The sequence below is a fragment of the Taeniopygia guttata genome, chromosome 34 (genome assembly GCF_048771995.1).
Source record: "Taeniopygia guttata chromosome 34, bTaeGut7.mat, whole genome shotgun sequence".
NCBI classification, from domain to species: Eukaryota; Metazoa; Chordata; class Aves; order Passeriformes; family Estrildidae; genus Taeniopygia; species Taeniopygia guttata.
The window spans coordinates 1,913,954-1,937,903 of NC_133059.1; the positions used below are offsets into that span (position 1 = coordinate 1,913,954).

General features: G+C 51.5%; 2 protein-coding genes across 2 annotated transcripts in view; one reads left to right on the plus strand and one right to left on the minus strand.

Annotated features, from left to right (window-relative positions):
• The window catches only part of LOC121468955 (uncharacterized), a 2,238,800-nt gene that overhangs the window by 1,440,163 nt on the left and 774,687 nt on the right, over positions 1-23,950 (plus strand). The window lies entirely within an intron of this gene.
• Positions 781-23,052, minus strand: LOC140681307 (serine/threonine-protein kinase pim-1-like). The gene is made up of 6 exons (XM_072920868.1): positions 23,046-23,052; positions 20,494-20,684; positions 18,834-19,175; positions 1,974-2,340; positions 1,144-1,323; positions 781-887 (listed from the first exon to the last, which is right to left on the minus strand). The coding sequence occupies exons 1-6, from the start codon at positions 23,050-23,052 to the stop codon at positions 781-783; spliced, it is 1,194 nt and encodes a 397-aa protein (XP_072776969.1).

Below are 23,950 nucleotides of genomic sequence, written 5' to 3' on the forward strand. Positions count from 1 at the left end.
AAGCCCTTCCTTGCCTGCAAAGCAAAGCAGCCCCTGCACAGGTTCTGGAGTCCCACCTCTGCTCCCGCCATGGGGGTTTCTCTGTGCCGGGCTGGCTGCCCCAGCCCCAGCCCCAGCCCCAGCCCAGGCCATGCTGGGTGCTGGGGGCTGTTGGCAGGGCCAGGAGCCAACTCCCATCTTGTATCCACCCCAGCCCATGCCCCCAGCCCTGCCAAAAAGCAGCTGGGCAGCCAACTGAAGTTGCATCTGCCCCAGCAAAGGGAGAAACTTTTGTTCCCAGCCAGTCTGAGCAATGCCCAAATCTGGGAGCATTTCCCCGGCTGTGGACTCATCTGCGAATTCGCTGTGGAGCCTGGCTTTGAAGACGGTGCCACAAGTCCATCATCTTCAGCTGCCAGTGGCCAGGTTGAGGAAGAGGTTGTCATCCTTGATGTTGTCGTTGCTGTCTCCAGCAGCAGCAGCAGCCCCACCTGGTACAGCTTCTCCAAGGACTCCTTCTCCTTCCCTGGGGGTCAGACCAGGCTGTCAGGGTTCTGCCCAGGGCCCCAGCTGTCAGGGAAGCAGGACAAGCAAAACCAGCTCGGATGGCAGCCACCAGTGCTGGGCAGAGCAGCTCAGCTCCAGCACAAGGGCTGCGTGTTCCCACCCAACAATCCCAGTGCATTGATACAGGCAGGGAAAAAAGTCTGGGTTTCCTTGCTTCTGATTGCCAGGGCATGTGTGGACCTGTAACTTACCAGGGCCCTGGAGCAAAGTGTGCATGTGGCTCTCTCCCTTTTTCTATGGCAGGTGAATATCCTGTATCCAAGGATCACAGAACAGGTCTTCTAATGAAGGTCTGTCCAAGAAGTGCATGGATAAACACCACCTGATAAGATCTTGGCACTCTGGGCAGAGAAACCAGAAACCACCGGTCAGCTAGAGAAGGCTCCTGTCTGCTTTGCCCCACTCTTCCCATGCCCAGGCCATGCTGCTTTTGTGCTCAGAGCTGTGCCTAAACTTTCCCATCAATTCCCTGTTGTGGAGGAGAGCAGGAGAGCAGGACATGTGGCACCTCCTCAGCGGCTGCCAGAGCGAGATGCTCACGAGCTGCTGCTGTCTCCCAGCACTGGTATTCCCCCGTGGCCAGAGATGAGGATCCACCTGGAGAGAGCCGCTGTGGCAGCAAGAGCTGATGGTCCCAGCTGATCTTCCGGCCCCTCCTGAAAGGGTGCTGCCCGCAGACCATCTGGTGCAGCAGGATGCCCAGGGACCAGATCGTTGCTGCCTCGCCATGGTACCAGCCCAAGTGGGTCCATTCCGGGGGGCTGTATGACAGTGTTCCTATGGAATACAGATGGAGTTCATCAGGGGGATGCTGCTGCTCCCAGAGCCTGGCCCCAGCATCCCTGGGCGTGCAGGGGCCGCCCCAGTGGCACATGGGGCGACTGCTGCACTCTCGCCAGCACCTGGGACATGTGTACAAACTCAGGGCTGGACAAGAAGCCACTGGTGTTTGAAGAGGGCAGCAGAAGCCCCGCCAAGGCCTGACCGTGACATGCAAAGCAAAAACCCACTCAGGGCTGGGGGAAAAATCATCTCCTTATCCTCCCTGCCTGCAGTGCCCTAAAAATATTATGAAGCCAAGGCAAACAAGGTGAGTGGAGCAGCCCAAGCCCTTCCTCTCACCTGCACACCAAACTGGCTGGTGCACTGGTTCTGGCTCCCTCCTATGCTGCCCCCACCCACGGGTGCTTTTGTCGGGCTGGCTGCTGCTGCTCCAACCCCAGCCCCAGGCAGAGTGGTGGGCAAAGGCTGCCAGCGGGGCTGGAAGATGCCTCCCCACCCAGCCCCGCTCAAAAGCAACTCAGGGGAAGGCTCAGTACCCTGACTGGCAGCAAAAGGGAGAATCCTCGCTGCCACACCCAGCTTGGCCTGTGAAATGTTGGGCCATGAGATGGTGGGACCGGGAGCACACCCCTGCCCAGGCTCACCTGCAAAGTGAGTGTAGGCTGTGTCTTGCAGGTAGGTGCCGCAGCCAAAGTCGATCAATTTTGCCTGGCCAGTGGCCAGGTCAACCAGGATGTTCTCTGGTTTGATGTCGCGGTGCAGGACCCCTCGGCTGGTGCAGTGCCGCACGGCCTCCAGCACCTGGCGGAACAGCTGCCGTGCCACCGCTTCAGACAGGAACCTCCGTGCCCGAATGAAATGCAGGAGGTCCTGAGACCGCTCCGGCCGCTCCAGCACCATCACGATGTTGTTGGGGAGCTCAAGCCACTCCAGCAGCTGGACCACACCAGGGAAGCCAGTGGACACCTTGTCCAGCAGCACGATCTCCAGGGGTGCGCTGGTGCCGTCGGGCTGCGGGAGGACCACGGTGCCACCAGTGGGACTGATGTCCTGCCAGGGCTGGGGAACCCCTCAGCCAGCCCGGGATGCTCTGCGCCCTGCGCTGGCCCCACGCCCGCTCCCCATCGAGGGGTCCTGGTGGCTTCCCCCATGCCGGGCCTCGCCTCATCCCCGCCCGGCACGGCCCGGCTGTTCCCGCTGGCCCCGCTCACTCACCAGCTCGTCCCAGTGCCGGACGCGGTTCCGTGGCACCCTTTTGATGGCCACCTGCAAGCCAAACGCACCACCGGGCTCAGCTCGCCGCCCACCCTGCCGAGCCCCATCCTCCTCCTCCCTTCTCCGCCTCCTCCTCCTCCTTCTCTTCCTCCTCCTCCGCCTCCTCCTCCTCCTCCTCCTTCTCTTCCTCCTCCTCCTTCTCTTCCTCCTCCTCCGCCTCCTCCTCCTCCTCCTCCTTCTCTTCCTCCTCCTCCTCCTCCTTCTCTTCCTCCTCCATCCTCCTCCTCCTCCATCCTCCTCCTCCTCCTCCTCCTCCTGCGCCCGCCGCCGGCCCCGCCGCTCACCGGGGCACCGTCCGAGAGCCGCGTGGCTGCGAAGACGCTGCCGAAGCCGCCGCGCCCCAGCAGCGAACCCACTCGGTACCGCTGCTGCAGCGCCTCCTGCACCTTCCCTGCGGGCGGGACGCGGCTGTCAGCGCTCGGCCCGGGGCCAGGAGCGGCCCCCGAGCGCCCCTCAACCGCCTCGGGCCGGCCATCCCCAGGCCTTCGGTCTCGGGACCGGGACACGGGAGGCTCGGGGCCGGCGGCCGCGCTGCTGAGCAGCGGAGCTCGGGCCGGGGAAGCCGCGGCGGAGGCGGCGGGTGCGGCCGTGCCGCGTGTGTCCTCCGCGGGGCCCGGGAGGAGCCGGGGCCGGGGCCGGGGCCGGGCTCGGGCCAGGCGGAGCCAAAGGGCGGCGATGCCCCAGCCCCAGGCACTGATGCCCGCCCAGCAGCGCCACCGCCAGCACGCCCAGAGCCGGGCGGAGGCGAGACCGCGGCGGGGCGGGCGGGGGCGGGGACGGGGCAGCCCCGCCCGGGGCCGGGGGCGGGCCGGGGGCATGGCCCGGCCCGGCATGGGGGAGAAGGAGGCGGGGAGAGGGGAGGGACAGCGGGTGAGGGACACCGAGAGGAAGGTGTCCCACAGCCGGAGAGAAAGAAGAGAAAGAGAAAGAAGAGAAAAACTGCTTTTGCTGCCGCTGCTGCCGCCGCTGCTGCCGCCGCCGCCGCTGCTGCCTCTGCAACTGAAGCACCGAGGCCGTTTGTCCGCGTGTCCGTTCCCCGCTCGCCCCACGGCCGAGCCCCGCGCGCCCCGGGGACAGCCCCTTCCTCTGTCCAAACACGGGAACTTTGCTGTGTTCGGCCCAGATCCAGAGTTCTGACTCCTGCCCAGGGGCACAGGAATCCCCTCGGCCGCTGCTGTGCATTGTCCCTGCTGAGGGTCAAACACTATCGGGGCGCATTCCCTGAATGCTGAATTTGTACCTGACCCAAGAACTGCACTTACCTATCCATCATTGATTTCCAAAAAAAACCCCCCCCAAAAAAAAAACAAAAAAAACAAAAAAAACCAAAAACAAACAAACAAACAAAAAAAAAACAGGGGAAGGTAAAATGTGTGTAGCTCATGCTATTTTAGAGTGTCTAAAACATGCCAAATTATGGATCTTAGAAGTGAGATCCATTTGCAATTAATGGGAGGGGGAAGTAGTGTAAGATGGAAAAGGGGAGCATAAAAATAAACAGAGAAAAACATCTTGGATTATTTCTTTCCATTTTCATTTCATTTCTTAAAAACTCTTTCAGTTTTCCCAGAATCTTCTCCACAATCCTGTTTGCTCATTCCAAGAACTTTTGCTGGAGAATGAGGAAGCTTTGAGCAGTTTCTGGCACAGGATGTGCCACCAGCTGCAGCTTCTCTTGGCTTCCCACACCGTGTGTGCAGCTCGACTCTTGCAGAAAAGTGGGACAAATATTTGAAGAACTTTATAGCTTGTTCTTTCTTTTCCTTGTGGGCTGGGCAGTTGTGCCCTGGGTGAGATTTTCACTGTTATTGCTCTAGCCTAAGAAACCATGACGGGCTCCCAGGAATTGTCAGGGAATGCAGAGAAAGAATCTCCAGAGCCTGCAGCCAGAAATGGAGAGCAGTGTGATAATCGTTCCAACATGCCCATGGACATCTTGAAAATGATGTAGAAGATGAAAATGGGCTGACAGAGGGAGTTTGTTTCTGTGTTCAGTTTAGAAGCTTCCACCTCTCGAGCACTGATATAAATCAAGAGTACAATCAGTGCATGAAAAGCACGAGAACAAGCTGGTCCTCTCAGTGGATGGCTGAAAGAATCTGAAAAGGAAAAAAGCAGGGAATGATTTTGTGAACTTTCCCTGTACAATGGAACATTTTTACTAATAATTTCCAACCCATTCCCTCCGCTTTTGTCCTTCCTAACAAGGCCATTTTCATCCCAGATTCCCCATGAAGTAAGAACCCTGAGCTTGTGGAAGTGCCTGAAAGATGCCCTGTTCCTCTGCAGGGACACTCAGGCTGGAGCAGGAGCCCTCTCTGGGGAAGCCTCCTCCGAGCTGGAATTTGTGCCGTGCTGGGAGAGGAGGAGGAGGGGGAGAAGGCCGGGCACTGTGTGGCAGGAGCAGGGATTTGGGCCGCAGGACATTCCGTCTGTGCCGCTGCCCCACAATGGGCGGGAACGCTGTGGGGATAACTGGGGGGCACTGGAGCGGAATATGGATGGCACTGGGGGGAACTGAGAGGGCCTGGGAATGAACTCAGGTGTATTGGGAGGGACTGGGCTGTACTGGGATGGATTGGAGGGGCACTGGGGCTGTACTGGGCTGTACTGGGGATGAACTGGGCTGTACTGGGATGGATTGGAGGGGCACTGGGGCTGTACTGGGCTGTACTGGGGATGAACTGGGCTGTACTGGGAGGGACTGGAGGGGCACTGAGGCTGTACTGGGCTGTACTGGGGATGAACTGGGCTGTGCTGGGAGGGATTGGAGGGGCACAGGGGCTGTACTGGGCTGTACTGGGGATGAACTGGGCTGTGCTGGGAGGGACTGGAGGGGCACTGAGGCTGTACTGGGCTGTACTGGGGATGAACTGGGCTGTACTGGGAGGGACTGGAGGGGCACTGAGGCTGTACTGGGCTGTACTGGGGATGAACTGGGCTGTGCTGGGAGGGATTGGAGGGGCACGGGGGATGTACTGGGCTATACTGGGAGAGACTGGAGGGGTTGAATGGGCTGTTCCCGCCTCTGCTGCCTCCCATTTGCCGAGGCTCCCGCCCATCACGGCCATCAACCAATCAGCGCCAGGGATCGATCATGGCTTTGGGGGCGGTACCTGGAGCCTGCGCCATCTTTTCTTTTGCCTACAACTCCCGTCATGCTCTGCGGCCCCATAGAGCCCCATTGGGGCCGGGACTACAACACCCATCATGCCCCGCGCACCACAGACCCTCGGTATCCGCCCCCATCTGTCCCGTAAGTGTCCCCCAGACCCTCCGGGATCCCCAAGTGCCCCTCAGCGCCCATTCAGGACCCCCAAAACTTCACTGGCAAAGTACAAAAGAACAAGAAACTTTGGAAAAGCATTTAATACAAAACCAATCCAGTTTAAATCCCTTGTCATAGGAGTAACTTCATTCACTCAGCCCATTTAGTCTGGAAAGGTTTAAAGGCTTAAGTTGTTCAGGTACCCAAAAATGTTCCATATAAAGAGCATTAGAAGGAGAGGAAGGAGAGACAGAGGAAGGCAGAAGCTCCACAGTGTGGGAATCCAGGGCTTCCCTCTGGCTGCCCTGGCAGGTCTGGGACCCTGGCAGGGGTCAGGAACCCCCCTGGACAGAGCCCCCAGAGACACTGTCTGTGATCTCTGTCCATGGAAAAGAGTTTTCAATCCTACAGGATGAATTACAAGCTCTGAGTGTTTGATACGAGTAATAATTAAGTGTGGCACAAGTGCAAAAGTAAAATTTTAGGTTTCTAGATTAGGGGTTCAGAGGGGACAAGATGGAGGAAATTGGGTGTGTCTTGTCCTTTTTCTCCTCCTTCATGCCCTCCCTGTTTCACGGGAAAGGCCTCGCAGCGTTTTTCACAGACAGCGTCCGGACGTCCGTAATTCTTTGCTTTTTATTGTCTTGTAATTGTCATAACTCTTCAATTTTTATTACTCTAACTGTTAATTTATTACTCTAATTATTAAACTTTATTCTTATTAAATAAACTCAGGGATGCTGAGAGGGACAGGAGGGGCTTTGGTGCGTCCTGGGGAGGTGAGGAAGGGATCACGAGGGAGGTTTCAGGGGATCCTGAGTGGGCTGGGAGGGACCAGGAAGGTACTTGGAGGGGATTGGGTGTCTGTGAGAGTTTTTGGGGGGTCCTGACCCCTGTGGACCCCCCAGCCCGGGCACAAGGAGGGAATTTATTAATTACCAAACCACGGGGACAACAGACCCAGCCCGGGCACAGGGAGGGAATTTATTAATTACCAAACCCACGGGGACAACAGACCTGAAATGTAAACTTTAAGGCATTTAGAGATTTTGAGGAGCTAAGATTTTAGTTAGAAATAAGCCTTACTAGAGTTAATTAAAATAAGAATAATAAATGAGTAGGCCTTGATGAAGTTAGGAGTTAGTAGTTAACTAATAATTAATTGCTTGTCAGCACAATGTTGAGTTAGCTGGGTTTATAATGAAGAATACACAAACTGACAAAGAGCTTTTAGGAACATAAGACAATTTGGGCCTCCTCTGTTCTGAAACCAATTGAAGACAAGGAATGGGAGTTCTACCAAGAGTTCATTTGTCATACTTGCATTGAAAAGGTAGAAAGGTCAGAACGAGGAAGACTTCATTTACTTCCTCATTTTGGGACCCCTCCCCATGAAAGGGACCACCGACCCATTTCAAGGGACAAACTACGCATGCTGAATGGCTTTTGGAGTGATTAGCATATGAAGCGGGGAATGGGATGTACCAAAATTATGAATATGCATTTGTATTTTGTATATTCAATACTTGTATGGATAAAAAGACTCTGTAATCACCTGGAAGGTGCGGTGTGTATTTGGGAGCTATCCCGCACGCTGCCCGGCGTCGAATAAACATACACTTTCTAACTTTAAACTGTTAGAGAGTTTTTGTCCGTCACAGTTGGATATCGATACTAGATCAATATCCATATTTCTTTAATAAATAATTTTGGCGAGCCAGGCAGGAGGACTGCTCTCTCTGGCCGTGGGGCCGGTGGGGTCCAGGACCCCTCTGGGCGCCCACCCAGAAATTTCTGGGAAGAGGGATCCTGCGATCTCGCTGACTACGCGGGGAAAGACCAGAACCTGCTGGACTACGGACAAGAGGTATGTTTATATTTGAGGGAAGGTACCTTATTATATTGGCAGTTAAAAAGACACGAGAGATGTCTCGTATCCGAGGTTGGTAGTCTGTGTCTCGTAGAGGAGGCAGCAGCACCAGAAGTTTTGTAGTCTGTGTCTCGTAGAGGAGGCAGCAGCACCAGAGGTTTAGCAGTCTGTGTCTCGTAGAGGAGGCAGCGGCTGTGGTGTTGTGGATTTGGATTGGAGCAGGGGTGGCTCTGATCTCAGTTTGTAATTTGGAAGGTGCACCTTAGTAATCCATAATTTGGGTGGTTAGTCTGAATTTTGAGACGCGAAGCGTCCTGTTGTGACAATTTGAGTTGTGGCCCTAAGCGCTGTATGTGTGTATTGTAACCGGATCCGTGTTTGTTTAGTGAGTTTGTGATTTTGTGTGTTTAGGCTGTGGAAAACTATTTGAGCATTGTATTTGTTGTGGTCTGTAAGAGTTAGTGCTGTGAGCATTATAATTTGTGTGATTTGGCGTGTGTTATTAATTTTTGTAAGTGTTTTTAGGAGCTTTGTGAACTTGAAGTTGTAAGAAGTTTGTGAAATTGTTATTTGCTTTGCAAAGAAATACTGACCTTTGGGAGTGCAGACTGATTTAAAGTATTTGCATGGTGCTTAGATTGTGTGTATTTGTGTGAATTTGGGCAGCGTGTGCTTTTGACTGTGAAAATTTTATTTGATATGTTGTTGGATGAAAAGCTTTGTAAGTTGAATTTTGTTTTATAGCTAGTGGGTGAAGTGAAAAGCCTAAACTACTTTTAAGATAGTCCTGGTGATTAAGAGGTCATTTGTCTCCCAGATAACTAGAGGAGAATTCAGGCTCTATGACCTCAGGATACATTTTTCAACTGCCTGGAAAACCCCAGGTTTAGCGGGTGAGTGTTTGCTAGTAGTTTATTTTTCCCTCCTCTCCACTCCTTGTTGAAAGATTTGTGTTGTGTTTTGACTGAAGTTTGTGTGATTTTAACAAGACCTTTTTAGAACATTTGTTGAATGTGTTCGGGGTTGTGAAAAACCCCAGGGTTTTTTTTGTGAGCCTAAACTATTAGAATTTAGGTCCTCCTGGAAAAAGAGAAACCCGGTTTTGCAGCTGCGAATACGCAGCCGAACTTTGCATTTTGTAACATTTTCAATCAAAGGGTGAGAGAAATTTGATCAGAAATCCAAAAATTTTTAGAACAGGCTATAGCAGTGGTTCACACAGCTCTCAGTGCAGTGTGGAGTCACGAAATTTTGGTCGAAACTGGACTGACAGTTTATAAGATTTCCATTTGTCCTTTGTTTACAGTGCAAGAGGAGATACGCTTGGCTTTTAGCTGCAAACTTGCTACAGTGTATGAAAGGTTGCTTACAGTTTTAAAACAAATTTTAACAGTAATATACCCAGAGCAAAACATAACAGAGGATTTGATTTAATGAGTGATTAATAACTTGCAATTTTTTGGTTTTTTTTCTTTGTTTTTTTCTTTTTCCCTTTTCTTTTGTATAACAAGTTTTTCCTTAACAGCTGCTGCTCTGAACCTTGTTTTGAAGGGAGAAAAGGTGAAAATTAACTAACAAATTGTTTTATCCCTTTTGTTTGCTAGCATAGCTATATGACCAGGACCGGGAGAAACAGGAACCGAAAGCCTGGTTCAGGAGTATTCCCCTGCCCAAATAAAGATTGTTATTGTAATCCGTGGATTGTATTTCGGTGTGTAGTCTGTCAGGATTTGTGGGTCCGAAAAGGGTACAGGTGGCTAATACCTAAGACTGGAATTTGTGCTTTTTGTCGTTCAAAAGAACAAGAGGCTACCCAAAAAGTTATACAAGTTTTGTTGGTGACTGGTCAAGAGGTTCCTGGTAGCAGTAAAATATTTGAATTGTTAGAAAACGGAGTTTCAGGAACTTTAAAGAAACCAGTGGAAATACTTCGAGTTGAGTGTGGCCAGCATATTTTTGTACCAGAAGAATACCAGGTAAACCTTAAGAACTGGGATAAGATCAAAAGACGTTTTGAAAAGAAAAAACCCTGAACATGGGGGCAAATGAGAGCAAAGAGATTCCCAGGGGAACCCCTTTAGGGTGTATCTTAACACACTGGAAAGCGCTGGTGGGCTATGGTGGTAGTGAAACTAAAAGGGAACTTGTTAAATTTTCTACACAGTGGTGGCCACTCTATAGACTTGATGGGGGGTTGAAATGGCCAGCAAATGGTACTTTAGACTATGAGACTTTATTACAGTTAATGCTTTTCCTTAGGCGTGAACAAAAGTGGCAAGAAGTAACTTATGCTGATATGTTTTTCAGTCTTCGAAATCACCCTGAGTGGCAAAGGGATTGTGGGATTAGGCCACCAGCTGATCCACTGGTACTGGCTCTTGAAAAGGATAATAAGGCTAACAAGGAAAAGCTCAAACGGTGTTGCAGCACATGTTCAATAAATCAAAGATGCTCACACCCAAGTAAAGTGTATGCAACAGAGATCTTAGAACAAGGGACAGTGGAGACACTTTTACCACCACCTAGAAACCAGGAAGGGAGGGGGGTAGAAGAGAGGGTGGGGGAACGAGTGAAATCAGAACCCTCACCAACTTCAGCCTCCCCTAACCTATCCTCTGGTTCGTCTACCCTGGAAAAAACAGTAATTAAAGCAAGAGTTTCCCCACCAACTCCTAGATCAGGGGAACCCTCGAGGTTTTATCCACCATTGCCCAGTAGTGATAGTGAATGGGATGAATCTGAACCAAGTCCCAAGCCTTCCCCACAAGGTCCAATAGTGTCAAGGATCAGAAGGCAAACCAGAATGAACCCACCCCCACAAACAACTAGAAAGCAAACTAAAGGAGTCATACAAGCACCCTTAAGGCAAGCTATAGCCTCTGATGGGGAGCCAAGGATAATTAAGGTCCCCTTTTTCTCAATGGATTTAGAGGCTTGGGAAAAGACTGCTAAGGGTTATCGAAATGACCCGATAGGCGTTGCCAAAAGGTTGAAGTTTATGGTTAAGCAACATTTACCTGATTGGGCAGACATGCAGTTACTACTTGATGCTTTAACAGAAACAGAGAAGCAGTTGGTTTTAAAGGTATCCAAGGACTTAGCTGAGGATGATTGTGTATCAACACAAGAGGATATTAAAGATGTATTTCCTCTTCAGGACCTGATGTGGGATCCCAATGAACCTGATGAATTAGCACAGCTTAAGAGATATCAAGACTTTATAGTGAAAGGACTAGAACGAGCAATTCCTAAGACCATAAACTGGTCAGCTTTGTATGCTATTAAACAAGGTCCCTCTCAAACACCCTCTGATTTTTTTGATCACCTACGGGACGCAATGCGGCGATACACCACTCTGGACCCTGGATCGGAGGAAGGAATACAACAACTAATAAATTTGTTTTTAGGACAATCCACAGGAGATATCAGGCGGAAACTTCAGAAGATCCGGGGCCCAAATAGCCGAGACTTGGAGACTCTATTAGATGAAGCATGGAGAGTCTTTAGTAACCGGCAGGAAGGATATAAACATGGGATGAAGAAATTAGTAGCAGTAGCAAGGGGGGAAGGAAAGGAAAGATGTGAGCAAGACCCGCCAAGACAAGGACCACCCCGACTGGGAAAAGATCAATGTGCATTTTGCAGGAAATTTGGACACTGGAAGAACCAGTGCCCAGAACGAAGAAGAGGTGACGAACAGAGAAAAAGTGATCGGGGGGGAGAAAGAGTGGTTGCTCATGCGAAGGAGGACTGAGGAGGACCGGAGGGGACCCTAGGGGGACCCTCTGGTTATAGTTAAACTAGGGAATAAAGAAAAGGAAGTGGAATTTTTAGTAGACACAGGGGCAACATTTTCAGTGTTGAATAAGGCCCTAATACCTTTAACAAATGATTATGTTATGGTAAAAGGGGCTACTGGCCAATCTGAAAGAGCATATTTTTGCAAACCGTTAAAATATAAATTGGGAAAGCAATGGGGAATTCACCGGTTTTTATATATGCCTAATGCTCCATCTGCACTTTTGGGCAGGGATCTGCTAGAGCAGCTGGATGCAAAAATAATATTTAAAAATGGAGACATTAGCTTGGAGGTAAAGGACCAACAATACGTGGAGTTGTTGAGCCTAATGTTAATAACCAAAGAACTTGAAAGTGTAAGTGAAGAAGAGAAAAACTTCAGGAAAATAATGGATCAAGTATTCCCTGGGGTATGGGCTTCTAATATACCAGGGAGAGCAAAGAATGCAGTACCTATACAAATTAAGCTTAAGGAGGGGGAACAGGCAGTGAGGGTTAAACAATACCCCCTGAAGAAAGAAGATAGGGAAGGCATTAGCCCAATTATAGAAAATTTTTTGCAAATAGGACTGTTAAAAGAGTGTCAATCTGATTTTAATACCCCCATTTTGCCAGTAAAGAAGCCTGATGGGTCATACAGGTTAGTACAAGATTTAAGGGCTATTAACAGGGTAACTGAAGACTTGTACCCAGTAGTTGCTAACCCTTATACCTTGTTAACTCGTTTAACACCTGAACTAACATGGTTTACCGTTTTAGATTTAAAGGAGGCTTTCTTTTGCCTCCCTCTCCACGAAGCCAGCCAGAAAATTTTCACATTTGAATGGGAGAACCCCAAAACTGGACGGAGGAACCAGCTCACATGGTGTGTATTACAACAGGGATACAAGAACTCTCCTACTATATTTGGGGAACAGCTTGCCAAGGATTTAGAATCTTGGGAACCTCCACCAGGAGAAGGACAGTTGCTTCAGTACGTGGATGATCTCCTGATAGCCACCCAGACCCAGGAAACATGCGTGGATTGGACGGTAAGCCTCCTAAACTTTTTGGGCCTGCAGGGGTATCGAGTATCCCAGAAGAAAGCCCAGATGGTGAGGCAAACAGTCATTTACCTGGGTTATGAAGTAAGTGCTGGACAAAGGACCTTGGGCCAAGATCGCAAAGAAGCAATATGTCAGACCCCGAGACCTCAGACAGTGAAAGAACTGAGAACCTTTTTAGGCATGACAGGGTGGTGCAGACTATGATTTATAACTATGGGTTACTTGTTAAACCTCTGTATGCCCTGATCACAGAAGAGAGCAGAGATCTCCAGTGGACAAAGGAAGCATGAGGCCCTGCAGTGTCACAAGGTCCCATAGTTTCCAGGAGCCTCTGTCCCATTAACCATGTCCTTTGTTCCAATGAGACCACACAATGTCACAATGGCCCCTTGGTTCCATGAGGTTCCATAGCATAACATGGTTACCTTGATTCCAAAAGATTCTGCTGTGTCACAATGGCCACCTGATTCCATGAGGTTCCACAGCATCACCATGGTCCCTTTGGATACGCAGTATCTCTATGGACCATTGGTTCCATGTGGCCCTGCTGTGTCACAGTGTTTCCTTGGTTCCATGAGGCCCCACTGCATAAAAATGGAATCTTGGTTCTGTGAGGTTCTGTACGGTCACAATGGTGTCCTTGATTCTGGAGACCCTTGGTTCCATGAGGTTCCATGATGTCACAATGTTCTCTGTGGTTCTGAACTGCAACAATGGACCCTTGATTCCACGCGGTTCCGTGATGTCACAATGGTCTACTTGGTTCCGGACTGTAACAATGGACCCTTGGTTCCACAAGGTGCCATGATGTCACAATGGTCTCCTTGGTTCCGGACTGGAACAATGGACCCATGGTTCCATGTGATTCCATGATGTCACAATGGTCTCCTTGGTTCCAGACTGTAACAATATACACTTGGTTCCATGAGATTCCATGATGTCACAATGGTCTCCTTGGTTCTGGACTGTAACAATGGACACTTGGTTCCACAAAGTTCCATGATGTCACAATGATCTTCTTGGTTCCACAAGGTTCCACGATGTCACAATGGTCTCCTTGGTTGCAGACTGTAACAATGGACCCTTGGTTCCATGAGGTTCCACGATGTCACAATGGTCTCCTTGGTTACGAACGGTAACTATGGACCCTTGGGTCCACGAGTTTCCACGATGTCACAATGGTCTCCGTGATTCTGGACTGTAACAATGGACCTTTGGTTCCATGATGTTCTATGATGTCACAATGGTTTCCATGGTTCTGGACTCTAACAATGGATCCTTTGTTCCATGAGATTCCATGATGTCACAATGGTCTCTTTGGTTCCAGACTGTAACAATGGTTCCTTTGTTCCATGAGATTCCATGATGTCACAATGGTCTCCTTGGTTCCATGAGGCCTTGCTTTATCACAATGGACCCATGGTTCCATGAGCTTCCGTAATGTCACCATGGTCCTATCAGATCTGCATTGTCACAATGGACAACTGGTTTCATGGGACCCTGCTGTGTCACAATAAACCCTTAGTGCCAATCAAGTTTTCTAGGGTCACAATGGTCTTCCCGGTTCAACAACACCTTGCAGTGTCACAATGGCTGTTTGGTTCCATGAGCTTCGATAGTGTCAGCCATGGTCTCCTTGTTTCTGCAGTGTCACAATGGATCCTTGGTTCCATGAGCTTCCGTAGGGTCACCGTGGTCTCCTTGGTTCCATGTGGCCCTGCTGCGTCACAATGGACCCTTGGTTCCATGAGGTACCTAAATGTCACTGGTCTCCTTGGTTCCATGTGGCCCTGCTGTGTCACAATGGTCCCATGAGTCCATGTCCCTTGCTTCCATGAGTTTCTGTACTGTCATCAATGGTTCCTCTCTTCCAATGCGGGCCTGCTGTGTCACAATAAACCCTGGGGTCCATGAAGTTCTTCAGCACCACAATGGCCCTGTGGATCCATGAGGTTCCTTAGTGTCACCACGGTCTCCGTGAATCCACATTGTCATAATGGACAATTCGTACCATGAGTCCCACTGTGTCGCAGTGACCCCTTGCTTCCATGAGGCCCCTCTTTGTCACCATGGACCCTTGGTTCCATAGGTTTTATCCTCTAACAATGGACTCCTTGGTTCTGTGAGTTACCCTGCTTTTTACAGAGGTTTCTTTGCTTGCAACAAGGCCCAGCTGTGCCTCAATGCACCCTTGGTTCCATGAGGATCTGGAGGATCACAAAGGATCCTTTGATCCACAGGGTGTCGAGGAATTTCTCGTAGAACAAGGACATGCTATTCTTGATGCTATTCCTTTGCAGGAGCTGGACAACCCTGGCCTGCAGATTACTGAATTACTTTAGTTAATTTAAAGTACTTAGGACATCCTTGGAAAAACAATAAACCTTGTACAAACACAATAGTCAATGCTGGACGCTGAGTAGTATATGAAAACTGTCATGTACTATAACCTGATCAGACGCTTGTAGAATAACAGCCAATCAATACATGACAATAGCAAATAAATATTCATTGGTTCACATAATATAATTATATATATTACGCTAACCAATGAATGTTAATTTACTATGTATTTTGTAAGGCGATGAAGGAATAAAATATGAAAAAATTAGACAATAAAGGAGGATGACATCAAGCCATATTGGTTTGGGTGTCATTACTCCAGCTGGCTCTCCGTGGGACCCTCTTCAGATTGTCAGCAACAAGGGGTCTTGATTTTCATACCTATTAAAAATGGATTAGGAGATGCTAGGGATCCATATCAACTGGGGAATTGCTGATATCAACCTATAAATAGGAAAAGTAAACAGGACAAAACAATTCCCTCTGCACTGTTTTCAATATAGTAGGTTGACTTTAAATACACTTCTGCAATCTGTCGAATTAACGACTGAAGAATTCAAGACTTGAATTATTTCCATGGGCTTGTCTTGTTTGGGTGTTTTGAAGAAATATGAATGAGCCTTTGTCACTAAATTTCTATACTGAAGAGCTCAAGAAAGAAGAGGCCTCTGGTGTAGTAAAGTTCATCCCCAACCTCCAAGTTGCTGAGGATCCATCCCCATCAGAGCAGCAATAAACAGAAATGGGCACAGCCTTGTGGCTGCCCCAGCTCTGGGATGGGCCCTGGGCCTGGAGCAGGAGCAGCTCTGGAGGGCCCCAAGGCCGGGGCTCTTGTGCTGGCCTGGGCAGACAAGATGGCAGGAGGGGCTACAGAGCTCTCAGATCTCCTGGAGAGGAGAGCAGGACACCCAGGGAGCTCCTTTGCCTTGGCCAAGCCCCTTCCCCCATGGTGGGGCTGAGTCCTGGCTGAGCTGCAGCTGCTGCTGTGCCCTTGGCAGGGGCTGAGGCCGTGGGGCAGTGCCCAGAGCAGCCTGGCCTGAGCAGAGCGGTGGGGCCAGAGCCAGCTGGGCTGTGCTGGGGAGAGGCCCTTGGTGCTGCCCAGAGCTCAGGGCAGCTGGCAGAGCTTGCAGGGAGCTGGGCTGGGCTGGGAGAGCCTGGCACAGAAACCATCAGTGTCCATCTCAGCCTGGATGAGCGTGCAGGGGCCAAGGACAGCAGGCCCTTGGGTAATGCTCAGTGGGTTTTTCGCTCATAAATTATCATCAATAACATTTTTTAACCCCCACCATCTAAGTCACTGTCTGCCTCTTGGATGTGACCCATAAGCTCTGTACACCACGGTTTGTGCTATCGCTACATTTGAACAAAATAAACTACCCTGCAGTGCCTGTTTTATCTGGGATTCCAGTCTGAGGCCTGCATGAAGTTAGAGGGGAGAAGAGGAAGAGAGCTCCAGCAGAGCAGCACTGCCAGGGAGCAGCAGGGACTGGTCCTTTTGGAGCTGCCCTTCCCAACTCCACCCTCTCCTTCCCAGCCCTGCTGTGGCTGTAAGGCCGCAGTGCTCTGGCAGCTTGGTCACTGTCCTGCTGCGTGTCCGTGCTGTGACCACAGGCAGGGACAGGCCGTGGGCACTGCTGGGACACAGCTGGGCTCCAGCACAGCAGCTCCATCAGCAAAGGGCATCTCCTGAGGGCAGGGCAGGAAGGCTTTGCTCTCCTCCAGAGCTGCTGTCAGCAATGTGCTCCAGGAATGCCCTGGCACAGCAAAGCCCAGTGCCTGGGCAGAGGGCGAGTGTGCAGGGGGGCACACAGCAGTGTCCTGGCACAGCCAGAGCTCCTGGCATGGACCTGATGGAGGAGCAGAGCAGGGCCTAGGCTGTGCCTTTGTTCTGGGGACAGCCTGGGAAGGTGCCCCATGACAATTGTCCCACACCAGCCCCTGCAACCACCATTGCCAGCACTGGCCTCTCCCCCACCTGCAGGAGGTTGTTTGTCCCTGCATGGAGGGACACCAAGTGACCAGGCCAGCAGGCCATGTTTGCTGTGTACTGGGGAGATTTTAGCAGTGCATCCTGTGTGAGTGTGTGTGGGGAGATGAACCTGTGTGAGCACAAACACCATCAGCAGCACTCAGGGGGTGGCACAATTCCAGTGGCACAAACAGTTCCTTGAGGCCATTTTACTCTGAGAGTAACCTCCTCTGGGAAAGCACCTGAATTCTTTGCTGGGCTGTGGTTAGGACAGCATAGAGACAAACATCCTGGGCAGGGAGGCTCCAGGAAAAAATGCTCAGGGCAGCCATGGACTGCACAGAGAGACACTGGATGGAGTGAGGGTCTGTGGGGAGAAAACCATGCTGCCTCCCTTCTGAACCACCCTGAGGACCTGGACAAGGCTGTGCTGTGTTCTGGCCACTGATCTGGGACTGAGGGCTGTGGAAAAGGCCTTTGGTGTCAGGCCTGTTGAGAAGGCTGGGCAGCGTCACTGTGGCACCTCTCTCAAACCCCCTGGAAAGGCCAGAGCCATCCCAGAGGGTCCTGGGCACTTGGGAAGGGCAGACATGGAACCAGTCTGGGCAGGGAGGGGGACTGGGAGAGTCACGGACTGGTCAGGGTCAGCAGGGAAGGGGATGTGGCAAATCCTCCTGCAGCCATTCCAGGCACTGGCAGGACAAGGCAGGGACTGCAGAACCCACGTGGGAGGGAAAAGAAGGGGATGTTGTGTGCACAGGCTTCAGCAGGCCTGTGACAGGGTCTGCTGTGGTCTCCTCAGAGCCAGACTGGAGAGACCCGGGCTGACGGAGTGGAACATGGGGTGGGTGGGAATTTGGCTGAACAATGAGGCTCAAATGTCATCCATGGTACAGAGTCCTCTTGGCAGCCACGCCCTGCTGACATCCCTCAGTGACCAGCCCTTGACCACCACTGTGGATTATTTCTATTATCTCTACAAGGACATGAAATGCACTTTCAATTCTTGGTGGATGCTGCCAAATTGCAGGGAGTCTGTGACTGAACTCATCTAGTAATGGTGACTGCTAAACATAACTGGGCAAGATGACTGAGTTGGGTAAATTTGTCTTGCCATCAGGTGCCAAGCAAGCCACAAGGAAAGGGAGAAAAAACGTATGCATCAGAAGAAAGGCAGTTCAACAGGGAAAAAAACAAAACCGACCAAAAAAACCTTCCAAACCCAACTAAAAAAAAGCACTAACAGAAGAAAAGCAAATCCACGGGAAATTGCCTATCAGCAGAAAATGTTTGACAACCTTGTGGCAGGATAAGATTCTGTATGTGTAGGTGCTGTTTTGAAAGAAAAATATCTTCAAACAGAAATGAATCCCCTACCCCCCTTGTCACCCAGTTCTCTCAGTTGATTGCTGATCATGGTGTCACATGGAATGGAACATCCCTTGGGTCAGTCCAGCCCAGCTGCCCCATCCCTGTTCCCTCAGGAACACTTGCCCACCCCAAGCCCAGAGGTTGGAGGGCTTGCAGACACACCTCATGCAGGGTGAGCACAGTGACAAGGACAGGAGAACAGAACAACATTTACTCTTATGAAGGACAGCAGAACAATCCTTTTGTTCCATGTGGTGTCAGTGGCATGGTGGGAGAGGAAACTTTTCCTTTAAGCATCCACCCCAGCACCGGCAGTCGTGGTGCCAGGAGGAGTTGTGTTTCCATGACAATCACCTCCAAGGTGGCTTGAACTCTTTCATTGGCGGCCAAGATTTCCTTCTCTGTAGGAGTGTAGTTGGCTTCAGACCCTCTGTAACTTCAGCTCCGGAATCCCAGTGGTCAGCCTCGAGTCTCCCCAGGCTCCTCCTGCCAAAGGCTCCAGGACAAACCATTGCTCCTGGCTGCAGAGTAGAACATATTCTTCACCTCTGCTCCTGTCCTGACTGGGCCAAGGGCTACAGCATGAGCGATCTCCTGCTTGATCTGGGCAAAGGCTTGCTGCTGCGCAGGGCCCCAGTGAAAATCGTTCTTCTTGTGGGTGACCAGGTAGAGAAGGCTCACAGTCTGGTTGTACTCGGGAATGGGCATTCTCCAAAAGCCAATGGCGCATAGGAAAGCTTGTGTGTCCTTCTTGCTGGTTGGTGGGGACATCGCAGTGATCTTATTGGTGGCCTCGGTGGGAATGTGACACTGTCCGTCTTGCAACTTTGCTCCCAGGAACTGGATCTCTCGGGCAGCTCCTTTGACTTTGCTCTTCTTGATGGTGAAGCTGGCTCTCAGCAGAATCTGGATGATCTGTTGTCCTTACTCAAATACTTCCATTGCCGTGTTCCCCCACACAATGATGCCATCGATGTACTGCAGGTGTTCTGGAGCTTCACCCTTTTCTAGTGCAGCCTGGATCAGTCCATGGCAGATGGTGGGGCTGCGCTTCCACTCCTTGGGCAGTCAGTTCCAGGTGTACTGCCCGCCCCTCCAAGTGAAAGCAAACTGAGGCCTGCATTCTGCTGCCAGAGGAATGGAGAAAAACACCTTGGCAATGTCAATAGTGGCGTACCACTTTGCTGCCTTGGACTCCAGCTCGTGCTGGAATTCCAGCATGTCCGGCACAGCAGCGCTCAGCAGTGGAGTCACTTCATTCACGGCACAATAATGCACAGGCAATCTCCATTCTCTGCCAGACTTGCACACAGGCCAAGTGGGGCTGTTCAAGGGTGGGGTTTTGCTGAACACCCCTTGGCTCTCCAGCTCACGGATCATTCTGTGGATGGGGATCACAGCACCTCGATTTGTCCGATACTGCCGGTCGTGCACTGTCGAGGCGGCAATTGGTACTTGCTGCTCTTCCACCCTCAGGAGTCCTACTGCAGATGGGTTTTCTGATAGTCCAGGCAAGGTGTTCAACTGCCTAATGCCCTCTGCCTCTACAGCAGCTATGCCAAAAGCCCTCCTGAGTCCCTTTGGGTCTTTGTAACAGCCATTCCGGAGGAAATCTATGCCCAGAATACACGGGGCCTCTGGGCCAGTCACAATAGGATGTTTCTGCCACTCCTTCCCAGTCAGGCTCACCTCGGCTCCCAACAGGGCCAATTGCTGCGATCCCCCTGTCACCCCGGCAATGGAAACAGGTTCTGCCCCCACATGTCCTGATGGTAGCAGGGTACACTGCGCACCAGTATCAACTAAGGCATCATATGCCTGTGGCCATTGCATCCACACCATCCAGAAGACCTGATTTTCCGGTGACTCTCTCTGGCTAGAGGCCCGGCCCCTCTAACCCTGGTTATTATTTCTTTCCTAGGCATACGTACTAGTGGTACCTTCAAGGGGATCTGACAGATCATACCCGGCTGCTCGGTCAGGGGAGGCTGAGGCTACCTCCACTTTACTGGAATTCCCTCGGTTAGTGTTTCCCTCCTTGAATGGATGCACCCTCACTGCCAGGACAGAAGTGGGTTTCCCATCTCTCCTTCCCATGTCTTCCCCATGCAAAAAAACCCCCACGAGTAAGTTTGTGGGGTGTATCCTCTCTCTCTAGCTGGGGGTATTGGGCTCTGACTACTGGGCCTGTGACTTGCACTGGTGCTGCATTGATCTTCCTCACCTCCTCCTTCATCTTCCTCATCTTCTCTTTAAACTCCTCTTTGAGTTCCTTGATCACAGCAGAGACATGAGCCTGCATCACGCCATTGATCATCTTCTCACAATTTCTAAACTTGTTTGCAGCAGAACCCACGGTCTCTCGGCTGGTATCAGCATTAATCGTTGCAATGAAGGTGGTGTATTGACATGGCCCTAGATTTGCCAGATTCCACGGCATTTGCCCTGTGCACCTGACCTTGCCAGGGTCATTATCATGCTGTCCATCCCTCCCAAAGAGTACCTCCAATACTGCCACTTTTCTCAGCTGTTGGATCCCTTCCTCAAGGGTCTTCCAGCTCATTCTGTGGTGGTGCTCCTGCATTCTCTCCTTGTGGACAAACCTCTCTCTGACACTCATTAAAAGCCACTCCCAGAGGAAAAGGGAGCCTGGCTCCCTTACAAAATTCTGATAAATACCTGAGTCCTGGGTCAAGGGTCCCAAATTCCTTGCCTCACCACCATCCAGTTGCATGCCTGTACCCATAAGGTCCCAGACCCGGTGTAACCAGGTTGTATAAGCCTCACGTCCCTGTCGTACAATGTCTTTGTGCAGATTGCAGAGACTTTCGTACATCAGGGACTTGGTGATGATCTAGAACATTGGCTCCCCTGTGGGTGGCGAGGGCCCTCCTTTCTTATCCTTGTCTTGGTGCTCTGATTTCATCTCAGACCTCCTTGAGTGTGAATGAGGGCAGTGGGCAGTCAGCAGGGGCTGGCCAGGCGAGCTGCAATGCCTGGGCAGGGAGCTGCAATCCCTGGAGAGAGCAGAACCAGAGACTATCTGGGCTTAACAGAGAGCTTTGGCTGTGCCTAAGAGCAAATGAAGCAGCAGCACGGTGCCCGAGACTCAGACTGTGCCAGAGCCTGGAGCGCTGTCAGGCAGTGCCGGGATCCCAGGTGTGGTTCTGGTCCCCAGAACCCAGGAATGGCAGCCCCAGCCTCAGAGGCAGTCAGAAAGGCAACCAAGTGAGAGCAGAGGGAGGGCACCCTTCCGGTTTCTCCTGGGTATGGCTGCAAAAAAACCCTGCTGCTTCTTCCTCCGCCTGTGTTTGGGCTGTGCTGGTGGCAGAGGCAGCCAGGCTGTGCTCTGCCTTCCAGAGCCTGTTGGGAGCGGGCATGAAAAGTGCTGTGTGCACAGCAGAGAGGCCTGGAAGGTGCTGGCAAGAGCGTCCTGCGGGAGCAGGGCTCTGGGCTCTGGCTGGGAACAGCCTGGTCTTGGTGCCGTGGGCGCAGGCAGGAGTTGAGGCAGGTGAAGAGGCAGTGAGCAGCTTGTGTTTGTAGAGGGCCTGGGGCTGCCCGTCTGAGCCTCCACCTGGAAAGGCACTTGGGGGAATAGGAGCTACAGCTGGAGTGCCTGTCCTCAGAGGACCTGAAGTCATTCAACCTTGCCAGCGTTTCCTAAGGGTGTGTTGGTGTTGAGCAGAAAAGCCGCACATTTGGGGAAATGCCTTTGGAGGAAAGGGGCTTGCTTCTCAAGGAAAGTGCTTCCCAGGGAGCTCCCAGTGAGCAGGTGCAAGTGTTCCCCTTTGGCTCTCTGGGGTCTTTTCAGTTCTTCAGGCATGTTGTGCTTGGCAGAGGGGCAGGGGAAGGGAGAAGGCTGTGAAGAGCAGGTTTGGCATCCACCTGGACCTGCAGAGACCAACCCAAGCACCTGCAGCAAGGTGTGATTCCCCCGCTTTGGACAGAGGTGTGAGCAGGAGCATCTCTGTCCAGCTGTGAGCCCCAAAGCTCTCTCTGAGAGCTGTGAATTAACAGGCCTTTACGCACACACTTTTCACATCTTCCCTGCCTGCTGTGTTTCAGCTCTTGGCTACATGCATTTGCCCTTGCTTGGTGGAAGCTGCTGTGGCCCAGGGCCAGCACAGACTGGGCTGGGTGGGCCAGGCAGCGTGGTGGAGAGTCTTGGCTGATCTTGGTGTGTGCCTGGCCTCAGAAAAGGCTTGGAAGGTTTGCCTCCCAAGGTGTCCTGCTCACTGGCTCTCCCTGTGCATCTTGGAGAGAACAAGGGAGACATTTCTGGCAGCTGGGCATCAGCAGGCCTTCAAATGGGGGTGTGTTGTGGAGCGAGCCCAGCTGAGATACCCTGAGAGGAGCCCAGTGCTCCTTGCTCCCCTCTGCTGACACCTGAGCATTTCTCTGGTTTCGGGATGACCCTGGCTGTGTGAGGGGTGCTATGTGGACACGACACAGGCAGTCCTGTCCTGCTGGGTCCCAGCAGTGCCTCACAACAGTTCTGCATCCACGTCAGGATGCTGGCCAAGAGAGGTCCTGGAAGCTGAGGCAGCAGATTTTAAGCTTGTGCAGCTGCCTACAGGTCAAGGCCAGTGGTGTTCCCTCAGGATACAGCATTCCTGAGGGGTCTCCCTCATTCAAAGAAATTGGCAGACAAATGCACTGTCTACCAAAAGCTCTTTTATTGACCTGGCGGGAGGGCGGGGGTTTGCACCCCACTAAAATATTCCTCCACCAGGTATAAATTTCAGTGGGTTGATGCAGGAATTGTACCAAACATACCGTCCATCTTTACGCTGCTGAGGCAATTCAATAGGCAGGGGGTTGGAAATACATTGGGTCAGATTCCTATACTTGAAGCTGATGTCCAAGCGCTGGCCAGGAGCGGTCTCGATGCCCTAAAGCAGCACAAAGTCTTCCTCATGGCTTCCCTGCACAGGGCTGACTCCACACTTGCCCTTATTCTTCTGGTAGACTATGTCTAAAGCTTTGTGTCAAGTCACTCTCAGGTCAAGTTAGGCCTACCAGGTTTTTCTTATGCTAACTGGTGCTGAGTTCCTATGTACGGCTGTGCTAATTACGTGTTTACTTTTGTGACTTGCTTGTGCTTACTTATGTCAAACAAGGGCTTTGTTTCATTGCCAAAGGTGCTTGAGGCCACCCCTCCTTGTGGCATCAGTTGCTTTCCTGTGGAATGTTCTACCTCCCCAAGAGTAAAGAGGGAGCTGGAGAAAGAGCTTGCCAGGCTGCTCTCCAGCCTTTACCAGCACTCCTGGTTTAGTGGAGAAGTCTGAGCTGAGCCCGAAGGTGCAGATGGAACAGCCGTGCACAGGAAGGCTCGGTGGGAAGGATGATCCAGGATCCATAGGCCTGGCAGCCTGAGCTTGCTCCAGGGGAAGCCCTTGGAGCAGATCCTCCTGAGGCCATCCCACGGCACTGTGCAGGGAACCAGGGCGTCTGCTGGAGGGTGGGAAAGCTCTGCAGAGGGACAGGGACAGCCGGGGTTCCTGACAGGGTGCTGAGGGCTTCTGTGCCGGAGTTTGGGGGGAGTTGGTGTTAGTGGGGTGTTGGGGAAGGAGTTTTCTGGAAGGTGAGAGCTCTAGGCTGGAATTTGAGTCACTTTGAAGGCAGCATCTGTGCTTTGGCACAGCTTTGGTTAGGCAGGGCAGAAAGAATATTTATGACTT